Genomic DNA, 24838 nt, shown 5'->3' with positions numbered 1-24838 from the left:
GGCACAGGGCTGAAGGCAGCATGTTGCAAAGCATTGCAGGCAGGAGAAATGCCGTCCAAGGACATAGGGCAAAAGGCTCCTCAGAAGTGCCCTTGTATCATCAGGGTCCATGCACAGCAGACGACCCACATGCAGTAAATTGCATGGGAAAGTCAGTGCCTCCACTTCAGCAGCATGAAGAGCTGAGTCTCTTGGGCCGAGATGTCAATCTCTGTGGCCCTAGGAAGCCCGGTCGTTGTGAGCCTGGTGCTAAGACCATCCAGCCAGACTCGCTGGTTCCTTTAGAACTGACAGCTGTGTGTGGCCCAGGCCTCTCTCTGATGAGATGCACAGTACTTGTCAGCCATGGAAATGGCCCAAGGAGAGTGCAGGGTGGCTGGGTAACCGACTTCATTCCTGTCTGAGTCTGAATGAAATTGTTGATTTTTCCAGAGACTGCCGTGAACATTGGCTACTCCTGTAACATGCTGCATGATGACATGAAGGATGTTTTCATTATTGAAGGCCACACCTCTGAGGCCGTGTTAGATGAACTCAGGTAAACAGCCAGATTGTGCATCGCCATGTGGTGTGTTTGGCATAGAGAACTGGAGGGTGTTTGTACCATTCAAGCCTTCTGTCTTCATAGGATCATAGACATGGAACAAGGGACCTCAATAGGCCATCTAGTCCCGTCCCATGCACTGTGGCAGGACTATGCATTATCTAGACCACCCTGACAGGTGTTTGTCTAACCTGTTCTTATACATCTCCAATGACAGAGATTCCACAACTTCCCTGGGCAATTTGTTCTAGTGCTTAACCACCCTGATGGATAACTTAAATTTCCCTTGCTGCAATTTAAGCCCATTGCTTCCTGTCCTTTCCTCAGTACGTACTTAAAGGCTGTTATCATGTGCCGCCTCAGTCTTCTGTTCTCCAGACTAAACAAACCCAATGTTTTCAATCTTCCCTCATAGGTCATGTTTTCTAGACCATTATTCCCTGTTGTTGCTTTTCTCTGGGCTTTCTCCAATTTGTCCACATCTTTCCTCTAACACAGTTCACCAAAAGTTAACTCTAGACTGGCTGTCTCTGAAAGGTCCGCTCTAATTCAGCCAGCAGAGATGGGCTTGATGCAGGAATCACGGAGTGAAATTCTGTGGCCTGTGCAAGTCCGACGAGATGATTATGAATGGTCCATTCTGGCCCTAAAATTGATGTAAAAAAGGACACAGTTGACCACTCTGGATCGTCATGGGCCAGAGGGTCTGAGGCCACGATGCCTTTAGTTGTGGACATAAAGTGGTTCTCGCTGCGCCAACAGGTCATCCTTGTTCTGGTCCTGTAGCTGGATGCTTTTCTCAGCTCGTCTGTAGGGAGGAGCCAGATGGAGCCCTGTGATCTAGGGAAGGAGAAGGTGGTGGTCCAACCAGGAATAAAGAGATTGTTCTTGATGTCTGATGATGGGGGCCTAGGTGGGGGGCCGGTGTCTCAGAAGGCACTGCCTAATGGGAGGAGTAAAGGTGGTTTGAAGCCACCTTTGTGTCTCATGGATTCTGTCTGCTCCAGGGGCTGCTATAACTTCCAGTGGCCACCCCACAGCTTCCTACGGGCTGCTCTGCATCTGCCCCAGCTAGCCCCTCGGCTGGGTGCTTCAGGGGCAGGGAATCCTAGGGCCCCATATCCTCACCAGACACTGCTCTGACACTAGAGGAATTCTCCCAAGGCCACTCCAGCCCTGTGTGCTGCCAGAGTCCTTCAAAACCCTCTGCAAGGAGAACGATACTAACAATGGGGTCCATGTTTTTTCTTTAATAAACCTGGGTTTAAGAAAATAACTTACATTTGTTTCTGTATTTTTAATGACTGATCCTTTTAAGGACTGCAAGGAAGAAAATGAATCCGGATTCCTTCCTGGACAGTGATGAAATTAACATCAAGTTTGAAAACCCTTCCATGAAGTCAAGGATCTTACCTGAAGAGCAAGCGAATGGGGTGTATGGCCTGGTTATTAACGGCCATAGCTTGGTAAGGATGGGTTGGAGTGCCTGCTGCCGCCAGGCTTGTCAAAGAGCTGGGGGCAAACTGAGTTCTGGGTTCCCTGGAAAATCTGCCCCTGAGTGTGCAGGAAAGCCACTAGCTTTTCTCACACGGAGCCTGGAGCCTGAACCAGCTCCACGAGGGTGGTGACAGAGTCCCAGTGTTGCCACGTTCACAGCAAGTGGAGAGCAGCACCATGTTTGTTATGGCCAGCCGCACAGCATCACATGACACAGTGATTTGTGTGCATGGAGGGACATTATCGAGGCTTGCGTATAACATTTTGTTAGGGGAGGTTTTTGTGCATTGAGGCTCTTTTGGAAAGTGGTAAAAACTATTGCTGTCAATAGCAGGGTAAAACCGAATCACGAAATGGTCTCTCCAGCTGAGCAAGCCTGCCTGCTGCTGCTGGGAGGGACGCGGGGGCGTTGGTGACTCACACGGCTTACTGGTTTTGGAAGAAAGGAAATCTGGGCTGCTGATTTGCTGCCTTAAGTGGAAAGGGCAGCTGGCCTGCTGTATGGCTCGGGGGAGGAGGGAGTCATGTGGGTTCCCTCCGTGAATGTCTGCAGAGAAGACATCAAAGCACAAGAAGCACATTCTGTAAGAAATGTGAAAAGGCAGAAATGTGTCCCTACCTGCCAGGCAGTGGTGGAGGGATGAGTTTCTGAGCAGATGTCCGGTTATCTTTGTTGATTTCAGGAATGGAAATAACACATCCTAATAAAGTAAAAGGTCAATACTGGGAAGGAAGATTTATTTTGTTTGTCTTTTTCTTATGACCAGTTCTACTAGACTTTTTTAAAGCACTCCCAGATTGTAAATCAGCCCGTGTGGGACTGGTTTTGTTTGGGGTTTTTTTGGAGGCTGGGGGGCTTGGAGCCTGTAGGTCACACAGATGATTTTTACGTGGGGCCTGGATTTGGCGGGAAAGGGAATTATGGGGGGTCCATTGAGCAATGTTCGTGGGAGTTGATTAATTGTAAGTTACAGCATGTTTATAATTGTAATAGAAAGTCAGTGCTGCAGGGTCTTCTCAGGACACAAGCCTCTACTCACACCTTAGGAACTAAGCCAGGAGTGAGCAGAGCCCCACCCCCCAAGGTCAAGAGGGCAAACTCCACTAGTGTCACTGCTAGTAATGAAAAGGGGGAGCTTTGGTGATAGAGGCCGTTGTCGTTGCTGCTCAGAAAATCTCATCCCAGCTCTTAGTCTTGGCCTAGTAGCTCCTGTGGGCGTCGTGCCTCTCCGGCACTTCCTCTGACACAATGGGTTAGTTATTCTTCCTCCTGCTGGTTCTGTGGTTTGGGCTGGCGCTGTATCTGGACTGACCTCACTTTCATAGCATGTTCTCCTCCGCTCCACAGGCTTACGCACTGGAAGGGAACTTGGAGCTTGAGCTGGTGAGAACAGCCTGCATGTGCAAAGTGGTGATCTGCTGCCGGGTGACCCCCCTGCAGAAAGCCCAGGTGGTGGAGCTGGTGAAGAAGTACAAGAAGGCCGTGACCCTGGCGATCGGTGATGGGGCAAATGATGTCAGCATGATCAAAAGTAAGTAGAGGCAGCCCTGCCCAGCTGTCTCCTGATGTGTTCTTCCGCACTGGCACCCAGCAATGCCCACTCTGCAAGAAGAGTGGGAGCTGCTCTGCTGGTGCAAGGCTCTCTAATCTGGAACTTGTTCTGGATCCAGATTCTTCTGTGCCGTGGTTGCATCACAGCTACCAGCAGCCAGAGCTATCAGCCAGTCTCAAAGGCAGTCACTTTCACATCTTCATACATCTGTCTCTCTGCACATCCCTGTGTTTGGAGTCAAAGTAGACCTTGATCAATAAAATTGTACCTTCATCCCCGCTAGGCAGCATGGGGTCTTTGAAACCTGGATGTATTCCAGACCTACAAACTTTCCTGCAGTGGTCAGATTCCTTACTGGTGCAGGTAAGTGATAGCTTTCACACCAGGCTGTGTCTGAGGCCTCAGCAGGGTTCTTCCTGACTCCATCACCTTGTCTTTACCCTAGGAACACCTGAGCCACAATGTCCCAGTGCTTTCTAGATGCCTTATTTCACTAGGCAGGGAAAGAACATGCCCTCCAGGGAGTTTCCCAGGTCACCTTCCTGCCATGGGCAGTAGTAGTTCTAAAGGAGAGAAAAGGTTCTTCACCTCAAGCTCCGTCCACTCCCAGGTTTGTCGTCTCAGTGAGAGATGTGGCTCCATGTCAAGGTACCAGAGCTGAGAGCCATTTCTGGCCTGTGAGGGTTTTCTCCCCTTCATAAATCCAAACCTAGGTTCTGATGGGCAGCATTACAGCGATGCGTTACCTGGACCACCACAGAGGGGGTGCTCTAGCCAGTTGTGTTAGGAAAACTTCCCATTCATAAAGTTCAGTATCCTCCACCAGGGAAAGAAGAGACGTTGACAGACTCTTAGAGCAGAATTGACACTCAACATGCAAGTGCTCTATCAAGGGCTCCATCTTGTATTATTTTTTTCTACAAGGGGGCAAATACCAGCTAAGTCCTTTCCCACCAGGGATACTCTGCTTGTCGGTGGTTCCGATTCACAGGCAAACAAAACCTAACATCAATATTGCATTTGTTTCCTGCACCAAGAGCAGGAACTTCTCTATATGGTGCCCTGGATTGAATTTAAAGGGCTTTCCAGTGCTGTTTTAGTTGGTACCAAGTTGCTGTCAGTAGCCTTGGCAAGAGACTGGCAATTTTGCCATTCAGTATCGTGAATATGAGATTAGTTTCTGAAAGTCCTGCTTTCCAAACCATTTCATCTCCTGCCTCCAAGATGAGTGGGAGTCTCCACCAAGGTCCAGAGTTTCTCTGGTCAACAGCCGGAGTCTGGATAGTGAACTCCTGAATAGGAGCGTTTATACTGAGGTCCAAAAGATCCTATTGGAAAGCAGGAATCTTTGATCAGCCAAGTCTACTCCATGAACTGAGAGAGATTTCCCCATCTGAGCCGCTCTGAAGCAGGTGGGCCTGATAACAGGCTCATTGGCCATTACCTTTGGACTATTTATTACACTTGGCATAGTGTAAAACAACAATTCTTTGATTGCTGCCAAGAGACATTTGGTTGCCATCTCTGTTGTGACCTCTGATACACAGATTGTGACAGCCTCTTGTCACCCTGGAGTTACCTGATCTGTCACCAGGTTGCTCTGTGTATCTCGAGAGCTATCTGAGGTGGTTACTTTGCTGTGAGAGCTGCGGAAAAGGAGACCTAATTTTCCATTGCAATGCCTGTTGTGCTGCAAATCTTGCCGTAGAATAGGTTCATTTGTCTCACCCGAGGGGTGTTCCCTTCTAGCATGAACTAAGGGGCTGTAATTTTTATCCTTGTAAAGCTCATAGGTTCCATATAAACATTAGTCAGGCATTGTTGAGAGCCCCGAGTGTTACTGAGATGCAAGCTAATGACTGATCTCCTTTCAGCTGCATGCTTACAGAACAGGTGGGCCTGCCAGCATCTGCAGCTCTGCGGTGTCTGTGCTTTCCATCTCTTTCAGACCTCTAGCTTGTCTGCATGTCCTGAATGTCTCCTACTTTGCATGGTCAGAGAATTTTGCCATGATTTTTATGGGGCCAAAACTTATCCACAACTTCCCCAAACCCTTACAGCCAGCCATGGGGCTGACACCAGAGGAGCCAGTCCATCACGGTCAAATATTGTCCATGTAAAATGCACTGTTTCACAATTACCATGACCGGGCACTTCCTGGGTTTGTCAGAGTCCTTGTCTAGGACAAAGGCAACTCCTGTGGCAGGTCTTCGTTGCAACATGTGGCATGACCGGTACTGGAGCTATGTACATGCTTTTAGCAAAAGCTTTCCCGCGTTGTGACTTGTTCTAGGGGAGCCAGCAGTTCGGTCACCCCTGTTTAGGTTTTGGCCCTTTCACCTCGTTTTGGTGCCCTGCTGTCCCTGTTTGCCTAGAGCTGCGTAGCCTGGGGGCAGTACTGCTCGCTTAACTCCCACCAGGGGGAATGTGCAGAGGCCGCTCAAGGGAGAACTGGAGGTTACTTACCTGGCACCAGAGTTCCTAGAGATGGAGTCTGTATTCACACTCCTCGTCCACCTTCCCCTTTTCGGAGTCCCGGGCTAGGAATTCCTGACGTCGTGGAAGGAACTGAGGCTTGTTGGGGCCACACCCCCTGGAGTGGCCCCAGTGGATGCTGCTTTGCAGAAAGTTCCAGAAGCTGATAGCACGGGCAACTTGATCCCACAAGTAGGACTATGCAGAGCCCATCTCAATGAACTCGGGTTACAAGTAAGTAACCAAGTCAGTGCAGATGTTCTGCTCTGCTTACGAGCCAAATTCTGCTCCCCACGCACCTAGCCCTACTGACTTCAGTGGGAATGACAGAGAGTGGAGCATGACCCTCCCTGGGCAAGTCTCTGCTCCCAGAGCTAACGGCTGATCTCGTTCTCATGTTCTACTCTCCCGGCACGCACGGAACCGTCATGGATCTCCTCTCCAGTCTGGCTGCATCGGGATCTTCATGAGGCACCATGGGGTTGGTAGAGACCGAATGAAACCCATTATTGGCCTGCTCAGCAAGGAGGGAATGGGCCTGGAGATTGTAGCTCACACTCTCGCCCCTAGGCAAGGAGACCCGGAGCAGGGTGATGGGGGCAAGTTGCAGAGCCGGCACTAGGTGGAAGCAGACTAAGCAATTGCAGCTCATGGGGGCCCCTGTTCCCTTTTTACTACAAGAACTTGCCTGTTTTAGTATTTGGGGAAGGGGGTACTCCTGCTTCGGGCCCCCAATAGGCTAGCATGGCCACTGGGCAGTTGGCACTGTCACATTCTGGGCTGTTCCAGCTCTGAGCGTGAACAAGGACGTCAGTCTCCAGGGCTGCCACTCGGATGGCTTTCACCAGCAAGACATTCACCCGGCCAGCAGAAACAGCCACTGCATTCTGCAGGTGTCTGGCAGCCCCAGATCAGAGCTGCCTGAATGGGCAGGCTGTGAAGTAGGCGTTCCCTGGGTGGGGAAGTTCCCTGATCGGTTCCCAGCTGGGTACATGGCCGGCAAGGGTTGCTGATCTTCGTGGGTTTGTTTTAGATATTCCCTTTTATTTAAAGACTCAGGACTGTGTCGGTGTCCCCCCGAGTTCCTGTCGGTGTCCCCCCGAGTGCCTGTCGGTGTTACCCTTGTCCTACCCAGTCCTTCTGCCCGTCTCCTACTCCCACTTGTTATGGTGTTTGCAGATCCTTTGGGGCAGTGTATCAGACAGCCCTCAACCCCGGGGGCCTCTGGGCACTCCTGCAGTACAAACAATAGCTGCTGATAGGTCTGTGAGGAGTGTGAAAGGAGACAGTCTGGATGCCTGTAAATGTTCTGTATAGTTTTGTGTGACTGTCTTAGCATCCCCGTGTGACCCATGGGACAGGGGAGGTAGGGTGACCAGATAGCAACTGTGAAAAAAAGGGACGGGGGTGGGGGGTAATAGGCGCCTATATAAGAAAAAGTCCCAAAAAACAGGACTGTCCCTATAAAAACGGGACATCTGGTCACCCTACCTCCCGGTCATGCCCTAAAACGCAGCCTTCTAGTCGCCGACAGGACTGTTTCTTTATTTGGTGCCTTATGACTCTAACAATTCCTCACGCTAGATTTAATTAAAGTAAGATTATTCAAAAGAGTCTCTTGCTAATCTTCCTCACGTGAATTTATACAAATTGATTAACTGGGGCCTTTTAATTAAGAAAGAAAAGACTAAGTGGGGAGCTTCAAGGGAGATAAGTCAGGCAGCCAGTCAAGAAAGGGTAAAGAAAAGATAATTAGTGATAATTAGAAAATACCACCACCACGAGAGGATGGGGACTCAGAGTTCTGCTCGACTCATTATTCCATAGGAATCTCCGAATCCAATCAACCCCCAGCCATCGAGAATTGTGTCATTCGTTAAATCTCTATCGTTAGCTGTCACATTAAACGTATGTCTCTGTTTAATAACTGCAAGTTATTATTAAGACTTTTCTGTGTAAATGTTTGATTGAACTAATAATGCCCACAGACCGTAAGCTGACTCAGGCTGGTTTGAACTAGATGGGCTGTTGGTCTGACCCAGTATGGCTGTTCTTATGTTCTTGGTGTAGAGAAGCATATTCTGCAGCTGGGGCAGTGGAAGCGACCATGCACACTCAATGCATTTAAACACATCTCAAAGGTCATTTTCTAGCAATGGCAAGATTCTAAAGTTAGTTTGTGCTGCTGGAAAACATTGACAGTCAAGGAAAAGATTCATTGTCATTAGCACGTAAATGAACTCAGCTGTTGGAAATATATAAATTAGAACTCAGAAACCACTGTGTTACCCAGCAGCCTGCAGTGTGGCCGGTGGGCCACATGTGTTCTGTGCGGGAATGCCCTCTGCTCAAGTGAGGTGTGACCCACAAAGACTACGTGTCCCAGCATGCAGTGGGTAGTCTGATAAACACTAACGCTAACCAAGCTCTCATCGTAATGATCTGGATTCTCCTCTTGTTGCAGCTGCCCACATTGGGGTCGGTATCAGCGGCCAGGAGGGGATGCAGGCTGTGCTGTCCAGCGACTTTTCCTTCGCACAGTTCCGTTACCTGCAGCGCCTGCTCTTAGTCCACGGGCGATGGTCCTACATCCGCATGTGCAAGTTCCTCAGATACTTCTTCTATAAGAACTTTGCCTTCACGTTAGTTCATTTCTGGTATGGATTCTTCTCCGGCTTCTCTGCACAGGTGGGCCAGTTTCTATGTTCCTGTCACACTGTATATTAGACGTGTTAATAATCCTTTTCCTGCCCGAACGTCTTCCAGCAGAGGAGCTCAAAGCACTTTACAGACAGGACCGAAGAGCCCCCTTCTCGTCCTGCTGTGAGGAACTCTGGGGAAGTCCAGTTATCCCCCTTTTACTGATGGAGTCACTGAAGCATAGAAAGGCCAAGGGCCAGATTGTTTCATCCTCAGCTTTGGGTGCCAACATAACTTTCACAGTGTGGTCCTGAGTGACTTGTCTGAGGTCACACAGGGAGCCAGCGGAACCCAGCTTTCCTGACTGACCGTCCTGTGCACAAAAGTAGCTTCCTCTGCAAAATACAGCCATGATGAGACCAGCCAGCGCCTTCCTTGGGGCAAACATTACTCATCTGTCTTCACCATTCCCAGTGTTTCTGGTTGGGATACTTCTTCTTCTTCCCATGGGCACTGGTAGTGAATTTCCTTAGCTGATGTTCTCACCCATTCACCTGCTTCCATTGCTGACAGAAGTGTGGTGCTCAAGGCCTGCTTAACGCCAGCAGCCACCCAGTGACATTTTTCTCTGGTGTCACAGAATTTCACATGCTCACCAGGATTTCGTGAATTGATGTTGATGTAAAATTATCGAGTGTTTCGTAAATCCGGAAGCGGGGATGGGGAGGCCGTTCCATTCATGAAGGGACCACGTGGGAAAACCTGCCAGAAGGCGGGAAGGAAACCCACGGGCTGGTTCACATTGTGGGTAGGGACCTGGCCGGGCCTGAAGCATACGATGGGGCAGAGCTGGGCAATTCTATGTCTGCCTTTGTTTGCTTAAGCAACAGGCCACAAAATTATTTGAAGCCAAATCTCCTGTGGATTGTAGCTGCTTCCCGGGGAAGTCTGTACAGTGAAAAGCCCTATGCTGTCACCCACCTCCCCTGCACCGTACACAGTAGCACAGGGGAAACGCAGATAACGTGAAAATGTTTGGCCAGGAAAATGCCCTGGGGCTAAAATGCAGCATTATTGTGTGTGCTACTAATGGAGCAGAGAGCAGGTTAGAATTTCTCCCAGCATGCTTCTGATATACGGGTCAGAAGGTGGCATCCGGCACCTGCCTCTCAGATGCAATTTCTGCTACTTCTGCAGGGGCCTGTGATGGATCACTGCTGCCACCTAGTGTTAGACTTGCTCCACTGCCTGCTTCAGCCCTAGATGGCGGGGCTCAGGTTACAGCCTCCCCTCCCCCGTCGCTGAAGCCTTTGGGGTTCAGCTTTGCCCCCCCCCCAGGCTGTGGGGCTCAGGCTTTGGCTTTGGCCCCCCGGCCTGGGGCGGCGAGGCTTGGGTGGACTCAGGCATTGGTTCCCCCTCCTGGGGTATTGTAGTAATTTTTTGTTGTCAGAAGGGGATCACAGCACAATGAAGTTTGAGAATTCCTGACATAGAGGACCAAAGAAGTGCCACCATGGCTAACCAACAGAGTAAAAGAAGCTATTAAAAGCAACAAGGCATTATTTAATCATTGGAAGTCAAATCCTACCGAGGAAAATAGAAAGGAGCATCAGCTCTGGCAAGCCATGGGTAAAGTATAATTAGGAAGGCAAAAAAGAATTTGAAGAGCAACTAGCCAAAGACTCAAAAACTAAAAGCAATTTTTTTTTAAATCCATCAGAAGCAGGAAGCTGCTAAACAACCAGTGCTAAAGGAGCACACAAGGAAGATATGGCCATTGCAGAGAATCTAAATTAATTCTTTGTATTAGTCTTCACGGTTGAGGATGTGAGGGAGATTCCCACACTTGGGCCGTTCTTTTTAGGTGACACATCTGAGAACTGCCCCAGGTTGAGGTGTGACTAGAGAAGGTTTTTGAACAAATTCATAAATTAAACAATAAGAAGTCACAATGACCAGATGGTATCACCCAAGGGTTCTGAAGGACCTCAAATATGAAATTGCAAAACTACTAATTGTGGTATGCAAACTATCACTGAAGTCCACTTCTGTACCAGATGACTGGAGAATAGCTAATGTGACACCAACTTTTAAAAACGGCTGCAAAGATGATTCTGGCAATTACAGGCCGGTAAGCCTGACTTCAGTACCAGGTAAATTGGTTGAAACTATAGTAAAGAACAGAGTTATCAGACATATAAATGAACACAATCTGTTGGCTTTTGTAAAGGGAAATCATGCCTCACCAATCTATTAGAATTGTTTGAGGGGATCAATGAACATGTGGACAAGGATGATCCAGTGGATATAAGGTACTTAGATTTTCAGAAAGCCTTTCACAAGGTTCCTCGCCCAAGACTCTTAAGCAAAGTAAGCTGTCGTGGGATAAGAGGGAAGGTCATTTCATCGATCAGTAGCTGGCTAAAAGACAGGAAACAAAGAGTAGGAATAAATGGTCAGTTTTCAGAATGGAGAGAGGTAAATAGTGGTGTCCCCCAGGGGTCTGAACTGGGACCAGTCCTAGTCAACATATTCATAAAAGAGCTGGAGAAAGGGATAAACAGTGGGGTGACGAAATTTGCAGAAGGTACAAAATTACTCAAGATAGTTAAGTCCAAAGCAGACTGCAAAGAGCTACAAAAGGATCTCACAAAACAACACGATGGCAGGTGAAATTCAGTGTTGATAAATGCAAAGTAATGCACACTGGAAAACATAATCCCAACTGTACATATAAAATGCAGATGACACTAAACTGGAAGGAGTGGTAGATATGCTGGAGGGTGGGGATAGGATACAGAGGGGCCTAGACAAATTAGAGGATTGGGCCAAAAGAAACCTGATGAGGTTCAACAAGGACAAGTGCAGAGTCCTGCACTTAGGACGGCAGAATCCCATTATGAGGGCTCAGTCTGTTGTAGCATGAATGTATTCCCCTCATGAAGATACAGGTGTGGGAGTCACTAACTGATTCACATCACTGGGGTTTAACCAATAAAGAGCCCTGTGTCTGTGACTCTGTGAACCTGATAGGTCTGTTCAAACAGCCTTGTTCCAAGTTCCAACTGTTAAACACACTCCTTCCTCGTTTCCAGGCAGCTAGAACTAGAGTGATCACCCTCTCTCCATCGGGAGTAGTGTTAACTCACTGCTTTGATTGCAAGCTCTCCGGGGCAGAGTCTGTCCGCTCTGTGTTTGTAACGTGCCTAGCACAAGCGGAGCCCGATCCTGGTATGACTCATAATAAACATAATAAATAATCATCATCATCTGAAAACAAGAGAGCCCAGAGAGTTCTGTATTTCAGATCACTTGTGTTTCATTTCAGGTATTATATATTTCCTTCAGTGTCAATTTTTGGGGCTTTTTATTTATTTATTTGTTCCTTTAAAGGAAGCTGCACAATTTTGGCTCAGTATTCCAGAACTGCCCAGCAGTTTCTCAGTGCGGGGCCAAGGCTGGTGGGTGCCATTTACTTTTCAGTCGCCTGCAGCAGCCTGGAGAGGGGCTGATTGAATTTTGAGACGTGAGCAGCAAAGGAATTGTTTTGCGACAGTTTGTGCCCTTTCTGCCAGGCTTGGCTGGAGCTCAGTGTCCCGGGCCTGGCCCTTAGGCCGGCCCTCTGCTCGGGGGCGAATGGCAGCTTCTGTGAATGAAGATGTGAAAGACTGACAGGCGGGTGGGGTCATCGATTGCCGTTACAGATGAACAGAGGCTTCCCTTTGCTAACCGACCTCTCGACTCTTTTCTAGACTGTGTATGATCAGTGGTTCATCACCCTCTACAATTTGGTGTATACCTCCCTCCCGGTGCTAGGAATGAGCCTCTTCGACCAGGTACCGTTTACTATTAATACCCAGGCTCACCTCTAGGGGGTTCATTCCTGGATTCTGTGGCTCAGTTCCGTGCTCCCTTCTGGACAGGAACTAGGTGAATAAAACCCGTGCTAGAAACTGCAGCAATTTCCCTGCCAGGAGTAGAGCGCAGAGCACAGTTCTGAAGCGCGTGGAGCGGATTCTGTCTTGTCTTGCCTGGCCCCTGGCTTGAGCATGGCTGGAGCCCTCTGGGCTGTACTGTTAGCGACAATCACGGAAAAGGTGCCCTCTAACGGGAGAATATTCACATCCTGTTGGCCTGGACCCGAAGCCTGAATCAGCCGTTAAACTTCCTTGACTCAGGATTAAGCAATGGCTTCAGGATCTGGCCCGATAACCAATATTTGTAAGCACTTTACAATCATCTACATGCAACTGGCTCTGCGGTGAAGGCTGGTGACTAACAAGTGCACATGTAACAGTGGGGGTGGGGAACTTTGGCCAGGGACACTGGTGTAGATCCCTTCTTATACAAAAAAGCTGTGAGATCGTTAATCCTTTCTGGAAAAGTCCTTTACAAATTAATAGAAAATAACCTTGGTATAGGAATGCTGAGCCATCCAATGAAAGGCAGTGGAGAATTATATCCCTGCTGTAGAATTCTACAGGATGGTTAAAAAAAACCCTATAGAAAGGATGTGGTGTGAATCAGTCCCTTTGGTCTGGATGTCAAGTTCCTACGTAGATTCTGTAGGATTGTAGAGTGATTTCTATAGAACCCTGTCCTGCGTCTCTAGGGTCCTGCTGATAGTAACGCTGTGAAAGAGTTTTAAGGAAAGCTGTGCAATGGTTAGTAAGTTTCCCATAAAGCAGCAGTTCAGTAAATGGCCTGGTATGGTACAATCTGGGTAGGCATCCCATGTCGGAGCCTGCATCAACCATGCTGGGCTATGGACCTAAAGTTCTGGGCAGCTGCGGTGGTTCGGATCTGACCCTTTGATCTCTGGCTCCATGATCCCTTGGAGTGTGACCAATGTCTCTAGATAAAGCAAATACTCAGTAATATATTAATAAAATGGATCACTGCGGCATAGAGCACACAGTCGTGTCCCCACTAGACTTCCTGGGGGATGCCCGCTGTCCTAGCATGTGTATTTTGATCTTAGCTCCTTTATATGTATAAAGCTATATCCTCCATATTGCTGCCCTTTCCCAAGCAGTGGCAGATTTTGGTCTTTATTTTGGGGAAGGGAAACTGAACGTTGTGAAGGCCAAAAGAGTAACTGGCTTGAAAAAAGTATTGGACAGGTCCATGGAGGACAGGTCCATCAGTGGCTGTTAGCCAAGATGGTCAGGGATGCAACCCCATGCTCTGGGTGTCCTTAAACTTCTGACTGCCAGAAGTTGGGTGTGGATGACAGGAGATGGATGAATATCAAAACTCCCCTGTTGTGTTCATTCCCTCTGAAGCATCTGGCATTGGCCACTATCGGCAGACAGGATACTGGGCTAGACAGACCTTTGGTCTGACCCAGTCTGGCCGTTCTTATGTACATATGACACAGACTCTGAGTATTTTCTAGTGTGACTCATTTGCACTATCAAGAACATCCTGAGTCCTGTTCACCTTGAACTTGACCAAAGCTACCCACAGGCCATTCCCCCCATCCCCCAGCTAAGACAGCACCGAGTTAAACCCAAGAAAGATTCATTCATCAATTCCGAGGCCAGAAGGGACCACTGTGATCAGCTAGTCTGACCTCCTGGAAAACTCATAGATTTCCCTTCTCCTCCTTGCCCTCAATCTCTGACTCTGCCTTTAACATGCTCCCTCTCCGCCTAGTGCCTTCTTTGCTTCACCCGGAAAACCCCTGAGCCCAACTCGCTGCCCTGGGGCCTCATGGCCCTCGCGTTCTCAATACTACGTATGGACTAGGCCCCTGCAGACCAAAGAGCTGGGTTAATGCTCACAATCCCCTTAATCACCATCTGGTGTGATGGCCACAACCAGTGCTCATGGGGGTCTCCAGGCCAGGCCCTCTATGCTGACCCCTTTTTGTGGAGCATTTCATACAGAGCACTTGTCTCAGTCCTTCAGAGCTGCATTCCATTGCTGTCTTTGCCCCAGCAATATATCAGCCTGACCCTACCTGCATTGCAGAGGCTAAACGTATGGGAACTTGAGAGACATCCAGTGGCTCAAAGGCTCAGGGCTCCATGTCAGACAGTCCTGGACATTGGGCTGGACCGTGCCTCGTAAGGCATGCGACCTCCCATTTATCCTTCTCATCAGCACTGGGAAGGCAAAACCCACCTTGGAGAACACGCCCGAGTGCTCTAGTGATGTGACCTGTTGGGCAGCATGGCTGAGTGGTGTGCTGGGGCTCTCCCACATGGGAATGCATGTCACAGCTGGGGTCAGGGGGGTCCATGTCACCGCTGGGCTGCCAGCCTCTCCCCTCTGTTCCCAGGACGTGGATGACCGCTGGAGCATGCAGTTCCCTCACCTCTATGAACCCGGGCAGCAGAATCTCTACTTCAACAAGATCGAGTTTGTCAAGTGTGTGCTGCACGGGATCTACAGCTCCCTCATTCTCTTCTTCATCCCCTATGGGGCCATGTACGACGCCGTGAGAAGCGATGGGAAAGCCATTGCTGACTACCAGTCCTTCGCACTGATGGCCCAGACCTGCCTGCTGATCGTGGTCTCTGTGCAAGTAATGCATCACTGTTGTCATTATTTACTTATTTATTTTATTATGGTAGTGCCTGGAGGCCCCAACTGGGATTGAGACCGGATTGTGTTAGGTGCTGTATGTACGCTCAGGCCCCAACAGGATTGTGTTAGGTGCTGTATGTACGCTCAGGCCCCAACTGGATTGTGTTAGGTGCTGTATGTACGCTCAAGCCCCAACTGGATTGTGTTAGGTGCTGCACGTATGCTCAGGCCCCAACTGGATTGTGTTAGGTGCTGCACGTATGCTCAGGCCCCAACTGGATTGTGTTAGGTGCGGTATGTACGCTCAGGCCCCAACTGGATTGTGTTAGGTGCTGTATGTACGCTCAGGCCCCAACTGGATTGTGTTAGGTGCTGTATGTACGCTCAGGCCCCAACTGGATTGTGTTAGGTGCTGCACGTATGCTCAGGCCCCAACTGGATTGTGTTAGGTGCTGCACGTATGCTCAGGCCCCAACTGGATTGTGTTAGGTGCTGTATGTACGCTCAAGCCCCAACTGGATTGTGTTAGGTGCTGTATGTACGCTCAGGCCCCAACTGGATTGTGTTAGGTGCTGCACGTATGCTCAGGCCCCAACTGGATTGTGTTAGGTGCTGTATGTACGCTCAGGCCCCAACTGGATTGTGTTAGGTGCTGCACGTACGCTCAAGCCCCAATCCTGCAAAGATTTACCTGGACACACGTGAGTTGCTCAGTTCTTCAGTGGCACTGCTCGTCTGGAAGTCTTTTCAGTACAGGGGCCATAGTGAGGGACAGCTCCTGTGCGGGGGAGTTTACAGCGCAGATGGACAATACAGACTGGGGTGGGAGAGGAGGAGGATTCTATGGGACAGCTCCTGTGCGGGGGAGTTTACAGCGCAGATGGACAATACAGACTGGGGTGGGAGAGGAGGAGGATTCTTATCCCCATTTTACTGGTGGGGAACTGAGGCACACAGTTGTGTATCGACTGTCTGTTTACACGGCAGTGGTGTCTGCACTGGGTGGATGACCTTCACCTCTACAGTCTGTGGATGTAGAAACAAGCCCCATGGATGGGGGGGAAGCGGTAGATGTGATGTATCTCGACTTTAGTAAGGCTTTTGATACTGTCTCACATGACCTTCTCATGAGCAAACTAGGGAAACACAGCCTAGACAAACTTACTTTATTGAATTTAAAAGGTTGGGTGCACAACTGCTTGGAAAATTGTATTCAGAGAATATTTATCAATGGTTCACAGTCAAACTGGAAGGGCATATTGCGTGGGGTCCCACAGGGATCTGTTGTGGGTCCGGTTCTGTTTGATATCTTCAGACATGATTTGGATATTGGCATAGAGAGTACACTTATAAAGTTTGTGGACGATGCCAAGCTGGGAGAGACTGGAAGCACTTTGGAGGACAGGATTAGAATTCAAAATGATCTGGACAAACTGGAGAAATGGTCTGAAATAAATAGGATGAAATTAAATTAGGACAAATGCAAAGTACTAGGAAGGAACAATCAGTTGCACACATACAAAATGGGAACTGACTGCCTATAAAGGAGTTCTGTGGAAAGGGATCTGCGGGGTAAAAGTGGATCACAAGCTAAATATGAGTCACCAGTGTAACGCTGTACAAAAAAACTGAACATCATTCTGGGCTGTATTAGCAGGAGTGTTGTAAACAAGACACGAGAAGTAATTCTTCCGCTCTGCTCCGCGCTGATAAACAGCCTCAGGTGGAGTCTTGTGTCCAGTCCTGAGCACCACACTTGGCGAAATATGTAGACAAATTGGAGAAAGTCCAGAGAAGAGCAACAAAAAGGATTAACGGTCTAGAAAACATGACCTGTGAGGGAAGATTGAAAAAACTGAGTTTGTTTAGTCTGGAGAAGACAAGACTGAGGGGGGACATAACAGACTTCAAGTATGTAAAATGTTGTTCTGAAGAGGGGTGATAGATTGTTCTCCTTATCCACCGAGAACCGGACAGAAAGCAATGAGCTTACATTGCAGTAAGGGGGATTTAGGTTGGACATTAGGAAACACTTAGACTGGATGACCCTTGCGGTCCCTTCCAATCCTGTGGTTCTAGGATTCTTCCTAACTGTCAGGGTGGTTAAACACTGGGGTAAATTGCCCAGGGAGGTTGCAGAATCTCTGTCACTGGAGGTGTGTAAGAGCAGGCTGGACAAACACCTGTCAGGGATGGCCTAGATAATACTGAGCCCTGCCACGAGTGCAGGGGGCTCGACTAGGTGACCTCTCGAGGTCCCTTCCCACCTGACATGTCTCTGGTGCTGTGATCTTGGTCTCATTGGACCAGGCTGGCACAGGTGGCCAGCTTAGCCACCGCCTTGCTGAGACCTGGGTTGGGTCAGGGTGAGGTAGTGCTGATAGGATGGGTGAAATGGCTGGAAAAAATAGTGGAGTTGCTCTCAGCTCCACAGCCTGAGGCTCTCCGCTGTATGCAAATCGGGATCTCACTGGCTCCTCCCCCCATTTCTTGATGGGCCGGTAACCACAGGGAGCAAACACTGTCACCTGTGAATGGCCAGGAGCGCACAGCCTTTCTTCTTGGGTTGGGACCTTGCCACAGCAACTTGCCGACTAAACGAGACAGATGGCAGAACAAGTTCCACCCTGGTGGGTGGGGACAACACGGGGGAGCAGCCCTCTCTGCCTGCCTGTGTTTGGCACTTGGATGTGGGATTGTTAAAGCCATTGACCGCTACTGTATTGATTTATCCTTTCAGATTGGCTTGGACACTGCCTACTGGACAGCTGTGAACCAGTTTTTCATCTGGGGCAGCCTTTCCGTTTACTTTGCCATCATCTTCACCATGTACAGTGACGGCATGTACCTGATCTTCACAGCCTCCTTCCCTTTCATTGGTAAGCACTGGGACAGCTCCTGCAGAGCGCTGCGTCTCCGAGTGGGCTGTACTTAACCTGCTGGAAGCATGTCCAGTATGTACTGAGGAATTGCCCACAGAGGCAATAACACGCTGTGGATCTTATTTGTCACCGTCAGGTATTTACACCACACTACAGGACATGTTCATTTTCTCTGGTGCCCACTCGTGCATACACACGTCCATGTGACTATTCACTGGCACACGGTGCACACCTATATACATGCACACGCCCTATACCCATATCTGCAAACGCTCCTCCAAATAAATCCATTGAATTGGATTTAATGCAGCCTCTTATTTATCTCTCTTCTCCAACATGCAGCTGGGTGGAGTTTGGGCCCCATAAATATTTGGGGAACGTTTGTCTGTGCAAATAGATTTGTTCATATGCGAACAAGCTTGTGTATTGGTACCGGAAGGTATCAAAGTGTGGTCACCCAGTCAGGGAGAGAAGCTATGCTATGTGACTTTAGTGCGCAGTCACCCATCAAAATAGCAAATGAATGCTGGTGATAAATGATTTGTGAGCCGCCCTTTGACTGACGTTATTTTGCATAAGTGCCTATGAGCACGTGCAACCAATGAACAGCATCATCGGAATGAGTCCGTCCCTGGACAGATCCTGAACAGGAGGAGGGGACTATAGCCTCAGTGAAGGTATTTGCTTCAAATACCCCACCAGCTCCAACACCTCTCTGCATCCAGCATGAGTAGAGCTCAGCTGGGAGCATCTTTTAGTTTTGGAAGCCCTAAGGTTTGTTGGTTCCAGTCTCCAGTCAGTGTTTTGGCCAGGGGTGAAAGTAACTTAAAGGACTTACCGGTACACCGGAGTCCTGAGAAGGGGCGTGGCCTCAACCAGAAGAGGCGGGGCCTTTCAAGATTTAACAGCCCTGGGGCTCCGGCTGTGGCTGGGAGCCCCGGGGCCTTTAAATCACCCCAGAGCTCAGGGGCAAATTAAAGGGCCTAGGGCTCCGGCCGCCGCGGGGCTCCGGGCCCTTTAAATCAGGCAGGGCTCAGGCTAGGGCTGGGGTAGCGGCGGCAGGGCTCCGGAGGCGATTTAAAGGGCCTGGGGCTCCCCACAGGGGCCGGAGCTCCAGGACCTTTAAATCCCCTCCTGAGCCCGGCTGCCGGAGCTCCGGCGGTGATTTAAAGGGCCCGGGGCTCCCCACAGCAGCTGGAGCCCTGGGCCCTTTAAATCACCGCCGGAGAAGCCAGTCCAGTCCGGCACGGCATTAGATGCCTAGGAGATAAAAAGGTGACTGTAACAGAGAGCTAGACATTGGGGCGACATGGAAAATTACAATAGGGTCATAGGAACAACAAGAGGGAAATCAGTGGAGGAATCTGCTCAGCATCTTAGATTTCTACACACGTATGCAAGGAGTATGGGGACTAAACAGGATGAACTGGAAATATTAGTACATAAACTAAATTATGACTCAGTTGGCATCACAGAGACTTGGTGGGGAAAGTCTCATGACTGGACTATTGGTACAGAGCGGAACAACTTGTTCAGGAACGACAGGCAGGGAAAAGGGGTGGAGGGGTTGCATTATATATCAAAAATATATACCCTTGTTCTGAGGTCCAGATGGAGGTGAGAGGCAGACCAGTGAAAGTCTCTGGGTAACAATAAAAGGGTGGGAAATAGGAATGATGTCCTGGTAGAGGGAGTCTACTAGACACCCCCGAGTCAGGAGGAGGAGGTGGATGAGGCATTTCTAGAACAAATAACAGAAATATCCAAAACACAAGACCTGGCAGCAACAGAGGGACTTTAGCTACCCTGACATCTGTTGGAAAAGTCATACGAAAAAACATAAAATGTCCAAAAAGTTCTTGGAATGTCTGGGGGACAAGCTTTGTTCCAATGGCTTGGAGCTGGTATTTTTATAGAAGAGGGTCAAGCATTGCCTCTGCCTGGCTTAGGTAGGACTGACTGAGCAGCAGGTGGACACCTCCCTAGCAGCCTGCTACAGGCTGTCTAGGGAAACTGAGCAAACCCAACACACTGAGGAATACATGTCACGCAGAACCTTTGACATTAGAAGCCATCTTCTAGAGCGAGGATATGGACTATTCCCTGTTCTGCTTGGACAACCCCCAACGCCAACTGACCTCTCGATCTTAGATATCTGTAATGTAGCCATCTCATAGAAATGTGGGGCTAGACGGGACCTCGAGACGTCATCTAGTCCAGCCCCCTGCACTGAGGCAGGACCAAGTAAACGTAGACCATCCCTCACAGTGTTTGTCCAACCTGGTCTTCCAAACCTCCAGTGACAGGGATTCCACAGCCTCCCTTGGAAGCCTGTAACTTTATAGTTAGAACATTTTTACTAATATGTAACATAACTCCCCCTCGGTGCAGATTTTAAGCCCAACACTTCTTGTCCTACTCTCAGTGGATGTGGAAAACAGTTGATCACCGTCCTCTTTATAACAGCCCGTAAGACATCTGAAGTTTGTTATTACCCCCCCCCCCGCCCAAATCTTCTTTTCTCAAGACTACATGTGCCCAGTTTTTTAATCTTCCTTCACAGGTCAGGTTTTCCAAACCTTTTATTATTTTTGTTGCTCTCCTCTGGATTCTCTTCAATTTTTGCACATCTTTCTTAAACTGGGGTGCGCAGAATTGGACACAGTATCCAGCTGACGCCTCACCAGTGCCGAGTAGAGCAGGATAATTACTCCCGTGTCTTCCATAAAACACTCCTGTTAATACACCCCGGAATGATATGAGCCTTTTTTTGCAACTGCATCACATTGTTGACCCATATTCAATTTGATAGAATCATAGAAGATCAGGGTTGGAAGAGACCTCAGGAGGTCATCTAGTCCAACCCCCTGCTCAAAGCAGGACCAATTCCCAACTAAATCATCCCAGCCAAGGCTTTGTCAAGCCGGGCCTTAAAAACCTCTAAGGATGGAGATTCCACCACCTCCTTAGGTAACCCATTCCAGTGCTTCACCACCCTCCTAGTGAAATAGTGTTTTCTAATATCCAACCTAGACCTCCCCCACTGCAACTTGAGACCATTGCTCCTTGTTCTGTCATCTGCCACCACTGAGAACAGCCGAGCTCCATCCTCTTTGGAACCCCCCTTCAGGTAGTTGAAGGCTGCTATCAAATCCCCCCTCACTCTTCTCTTCTGCAGACTAAATAACCCCAGTTCCCTCAGCCTCTCCTCGTAAGTCATGTGCCCCAGCCCCCTAATAATTTTTGTTGCCCTCCGCTGGACTCTTTCCAATTTGTTCACGTCCCTTCTGTAGGCGGGGGACCAAAACTGGATGCAATACTCCAGGTGTGGCCTCACCAGTGCCGAATAGAGGGGAATAATCACTTCCCTCAATCTGCTGGCAGATCCACTATAGCCCCAAATGCTTTTCAGCAGTGTGACCACCTAGCCAGTTACTCCCCAGCTTGTAGTTGTATATTAGATTTTCTCCTTCCTAAGCGTAGTGCTTTGCACTTGTCTTTATTGAATTTCACCTTGTTAAATTTAGACCAATTCTCCAATTTGTCAAGGTTGTTTTAAATTCTAATCCTGTCCTCCAAGTGCTTGCAACCCTTCCTGGGCTGGTGTCATCTGCAAATTTTATGTGCACTCTCCATTCCATTACCCAAGTAATGAAAATATTGAATAGTTCTGGACCCAGGACTGACCCGTGCAGGACCCCACTAGATATGCCCTCCCAATCTGACAGTTAACCATTGATAACTATTCTTTGAGTGCCATCTTTCAACTAGTTGTGCATCCACCTTATAGCAAATTCATCTAGACCACATTTCCCTAGTTTGTTTAAGAGAAGGTCATGGGGGACCATGTCAAAAGCTGTACTAAAATCAAGCTATATATTCTGCTGCTTCCCCCCTCCATTAGTCCAGTAAATTTGTCAAAGAAGGAAGCTAAGGTGGTTTGGCATGATTTGTTCTTGACAAATCCATGCTGGCTATTCCTTATAACCCTGTTATCCTCTAGGTACTTATACATTGATTGTGTAATAATTTGTTCCACTCTCTTTCCACGTATTGACTGGTCTATAATTCCCCTTTTCAAAGACAGTTACTAAGTTGGCCCTTCTCCAGTCCTCTGGGACCTCACCTGTCCTCCAGGAGTTTTCAAAGATAACTGCTAATGGTTCTGAGATTGCTTCAGCTAGTTCTTCAAGTATCCTGGGATGAATTTCATCAGGTCCTGCTGACTTGAATACATCTCATTTATCTAAATATTCTTTAACCTGTTCTTTTCCTATTTTGGCTTGCGTTCCTCCCCCTCTTGTTGTTAATATTAATTGCGTTGAGTATCTGATCACCATTAAAACTTTTTAGTGAAGACTGAAGCAAAATAGGCAATAAACACCTCAGCCTTTTTGAAGTCATCGGATATTAGCTCTCCTTCCCCACTAAGTAGAGGACCTACACTTTCCTTCATCTTTCTCTTGCTCCTAAGGTATTTAAAGAACCTCTTCTTCTTGCCTTTTCTGTCCCTTGCCAGGCGTAACTCATTTTGTGCCTTAACTTTCCTGATTTTGTCCCTACATGCTTGTGCTATTCTTTTTACCTCTCCTTAGCAATTCATCCATGTTTCCACTTATTGTAGGATTCCTTTTCGATTTTCAGGTCATGAAAGAGCTCCTGATGGAGCCATATTGGCCTCTTACTATACTTCCGAGCTTTTCTTCGCATCAGGACAGTTTACAGTTGTGCCTTTAACTTTGTTTCCTTGAGAAACTGCCAGCTCTCCTGGACAACTTTTTCCCTTAGATTTTCTTCCCATGGGACCTTACCTACCAGTTCTCTGAGTTTTTTTAAGTCTGCTCACAGGCGCCGGCTTTCTCCAGGCCCTGGGGGTGCTCAAACCCCCCTCTCCCCCAGGCCCCACCCCCACTTGACCCCTTCCCCCAAACCCTATCCCCATCCCACCTCTTCCTGGCCCTGCTCTGCCCCAAACCCCGCCCCACCCCATCCCTTCTCCCAAGCCCCCGCCCCACCTCTTCCCACCCTGCTCCACCCCACCTCTTCCCATCCAGTTCCACCCCCTCCCCCGAGCGTGCCTCGTCACCGCTCCTCCCCCCCTTCCAGTGCCACCTGCACGCCGCAAAACAGCTGATCACGGCAGGCAGGAGGTGTTGGGAGGGCGGGGGAGGAGTTGATCGGCAGGGCAACCGGTGGATGGGAGGCGCTGGGGGGGGGGGGCAGGGGGGAGCTGGCTGCCGGTGGGTGCTAAGCATCCACTAATTTTTTTCCATGGGTGCTCCAGTGCTGGATCGCCCACGGAGTTGGCGCCTATGAGTCTGCTTGGTTGAAATCCATTGTCCTTATGCTGCCGCTCTCACTCCTTCTTTTCCTTAGAATCATGCAATCTAGCACTTCATGTATCAAAGGGGGAGCCGTGTTAGTCTGGATCTGTAAAAAGCAGCAAAGAGTCCTGTGGCACCTTATAGACTAACAGACGTATAGGAGCATAAGTCTGACGCAGTGGGCGTTCACCCACGAAAGCTCATGCTCCAATACGTCTGTTAGTCTATCAGGTGCCACAGGACTCTCTGTCGCTTTTTATCATTTCATGATCACTTGGACCCAAATTCACTTCCACCTTCAGATTTGCTACCGATTTCTCTCTGATGGCCAGAATCAAGTCTAACATGGACGTTCCCCTGGTTACTTCCTCCACTTCCTGAAACACAAAGATTTAAAGCCTAGGCCCAGTGCACTTGGTTACTTCAACTCCAGTGAGGTTGTCTCCGGAGACCATTCAGCAGCATTACTGCCAACAGCAGTAGCACTAGACGCTGTAACGAGGTGCTCACAGGCTGCTTAGCCCTGTCCAAAAGCTGAAGGAATGGCGGGGAGAACAAACTGGGGGTGTTTTGGCTTTGGATAATGTGGCAGCCTCCCGTCTCCACCCGAGAGCTGCCCTGCCAGTTTTACCCTCTGGGCCGGACTACTCTCCATCTGTAGCAGGCAGCTGTGCAGATCCCCACAGGACCGCGGTCCTGTCTGCTCTCCAAGTCAGTAGCCCACAGTGCTTCAGGGAACGGTGCTGGTGATTCAGTAGGTGGTGCTCTCCCTTGGTGTTCCTGCGGAGCTAATGCCCTGGGGAGGGGCTGCTGGAGGATGACTATGTATGGAGGAGATAAACATCGGGGTCTTGACCCATGGCCTCTGCCTTTTTATCAAGTGACAAGCTGTTAACGCTGGCATCCAGCAAACTCCAGTTCCGGTCATTCCTTTCTGCCTCCCTAGCCCCGCACTGCAATTGGATTTGGACACGAGTATTCTTCCCCGGCTGGCTCAAACTGGTGCATGATTGTTGCTGTGCGCTCTTAACCACTGCAAGTCCCACCTCCGCGTGGGCTGGGGGTCACTGGTGGCTAACCTGATCTTTGGGGATAATTTGCATATTCCAGTGTGTTTGCAGAGTGCTTTGGGATCTGTATGAATGGAAGTGCCTGCGACTGCCGCTGTCCTGGCTTTTACTGTGCTCTTGTTTTTCAGGGACAGCTCGAAACACCCTCAGTCAACCCAATGTGTGGCTGGCGATCTTCCTCAGCATCATCCTGTGTGTGCTGCCGGTGGTTGGCGGTCGGTTTCTGAAGGCTCAGCTAATGCCGACCGTCAGTGACAAAGTAAGGGGATAACCTCGGCTGTCACTGCCCCCTCCGCCTGCTTCGCAGTCCGTGTCCAGG

At 49.1% G+C, this 24838-nt stretch overlaps 1 protein-coding gene across 1 annotated transcript in view; it reads left to right on the top strand.

The window, feature by feature from the left end:
• Nucleotides 1-24838, top strand: part of LOC135880274 (phospholipid-transporting ATPase FetA-like) — a 109530-nt gene that overhangs the window by 82256 nt on the left and 2436 nt on the right. The window contains exons 19-26 of the mRNA XM_065406512.1: nt 433-538; nt 1863-2010; nt 3390-3573; nt 8534-8757; nt 12462-12545; nt 14996-15241; nt 17984-18122; nt 24648-24778. Coding sequence (XP_065262584.1) covers nt 433-538; nt 1863-2010; nt 3390-3573; nt 8534-8757; nt 12462-12545; nt 14996-15241; nt 17984-18122; nt 24648-24778 — 1262 coding nt within the window. The remainder of the gene's footprint in view (nt 1-432; nt 539-1862; nt 2011-3389; nt 3574-8533; nt 8758-12461; nt 12546-14995; nt 15242-17983; nt 18123-24647; nt 24779-24838) is intronic.

This window comes from Emys orbicularis, chromosome 6, assembly GCF_028017835.1.
Source record: "Emys orbicularis isolate rEmyOrb1 chromosome 6, rEmyOrb1.hap1, whole genome shotgun sequence".
NCBI lineage: Eukaryota > Metazoa > Chordata > Testudines > Emydidae > Emys > Emys orbicularis.
This window is presented reverse-complemented; position numbering and strand designations above follow the sequence as displayed.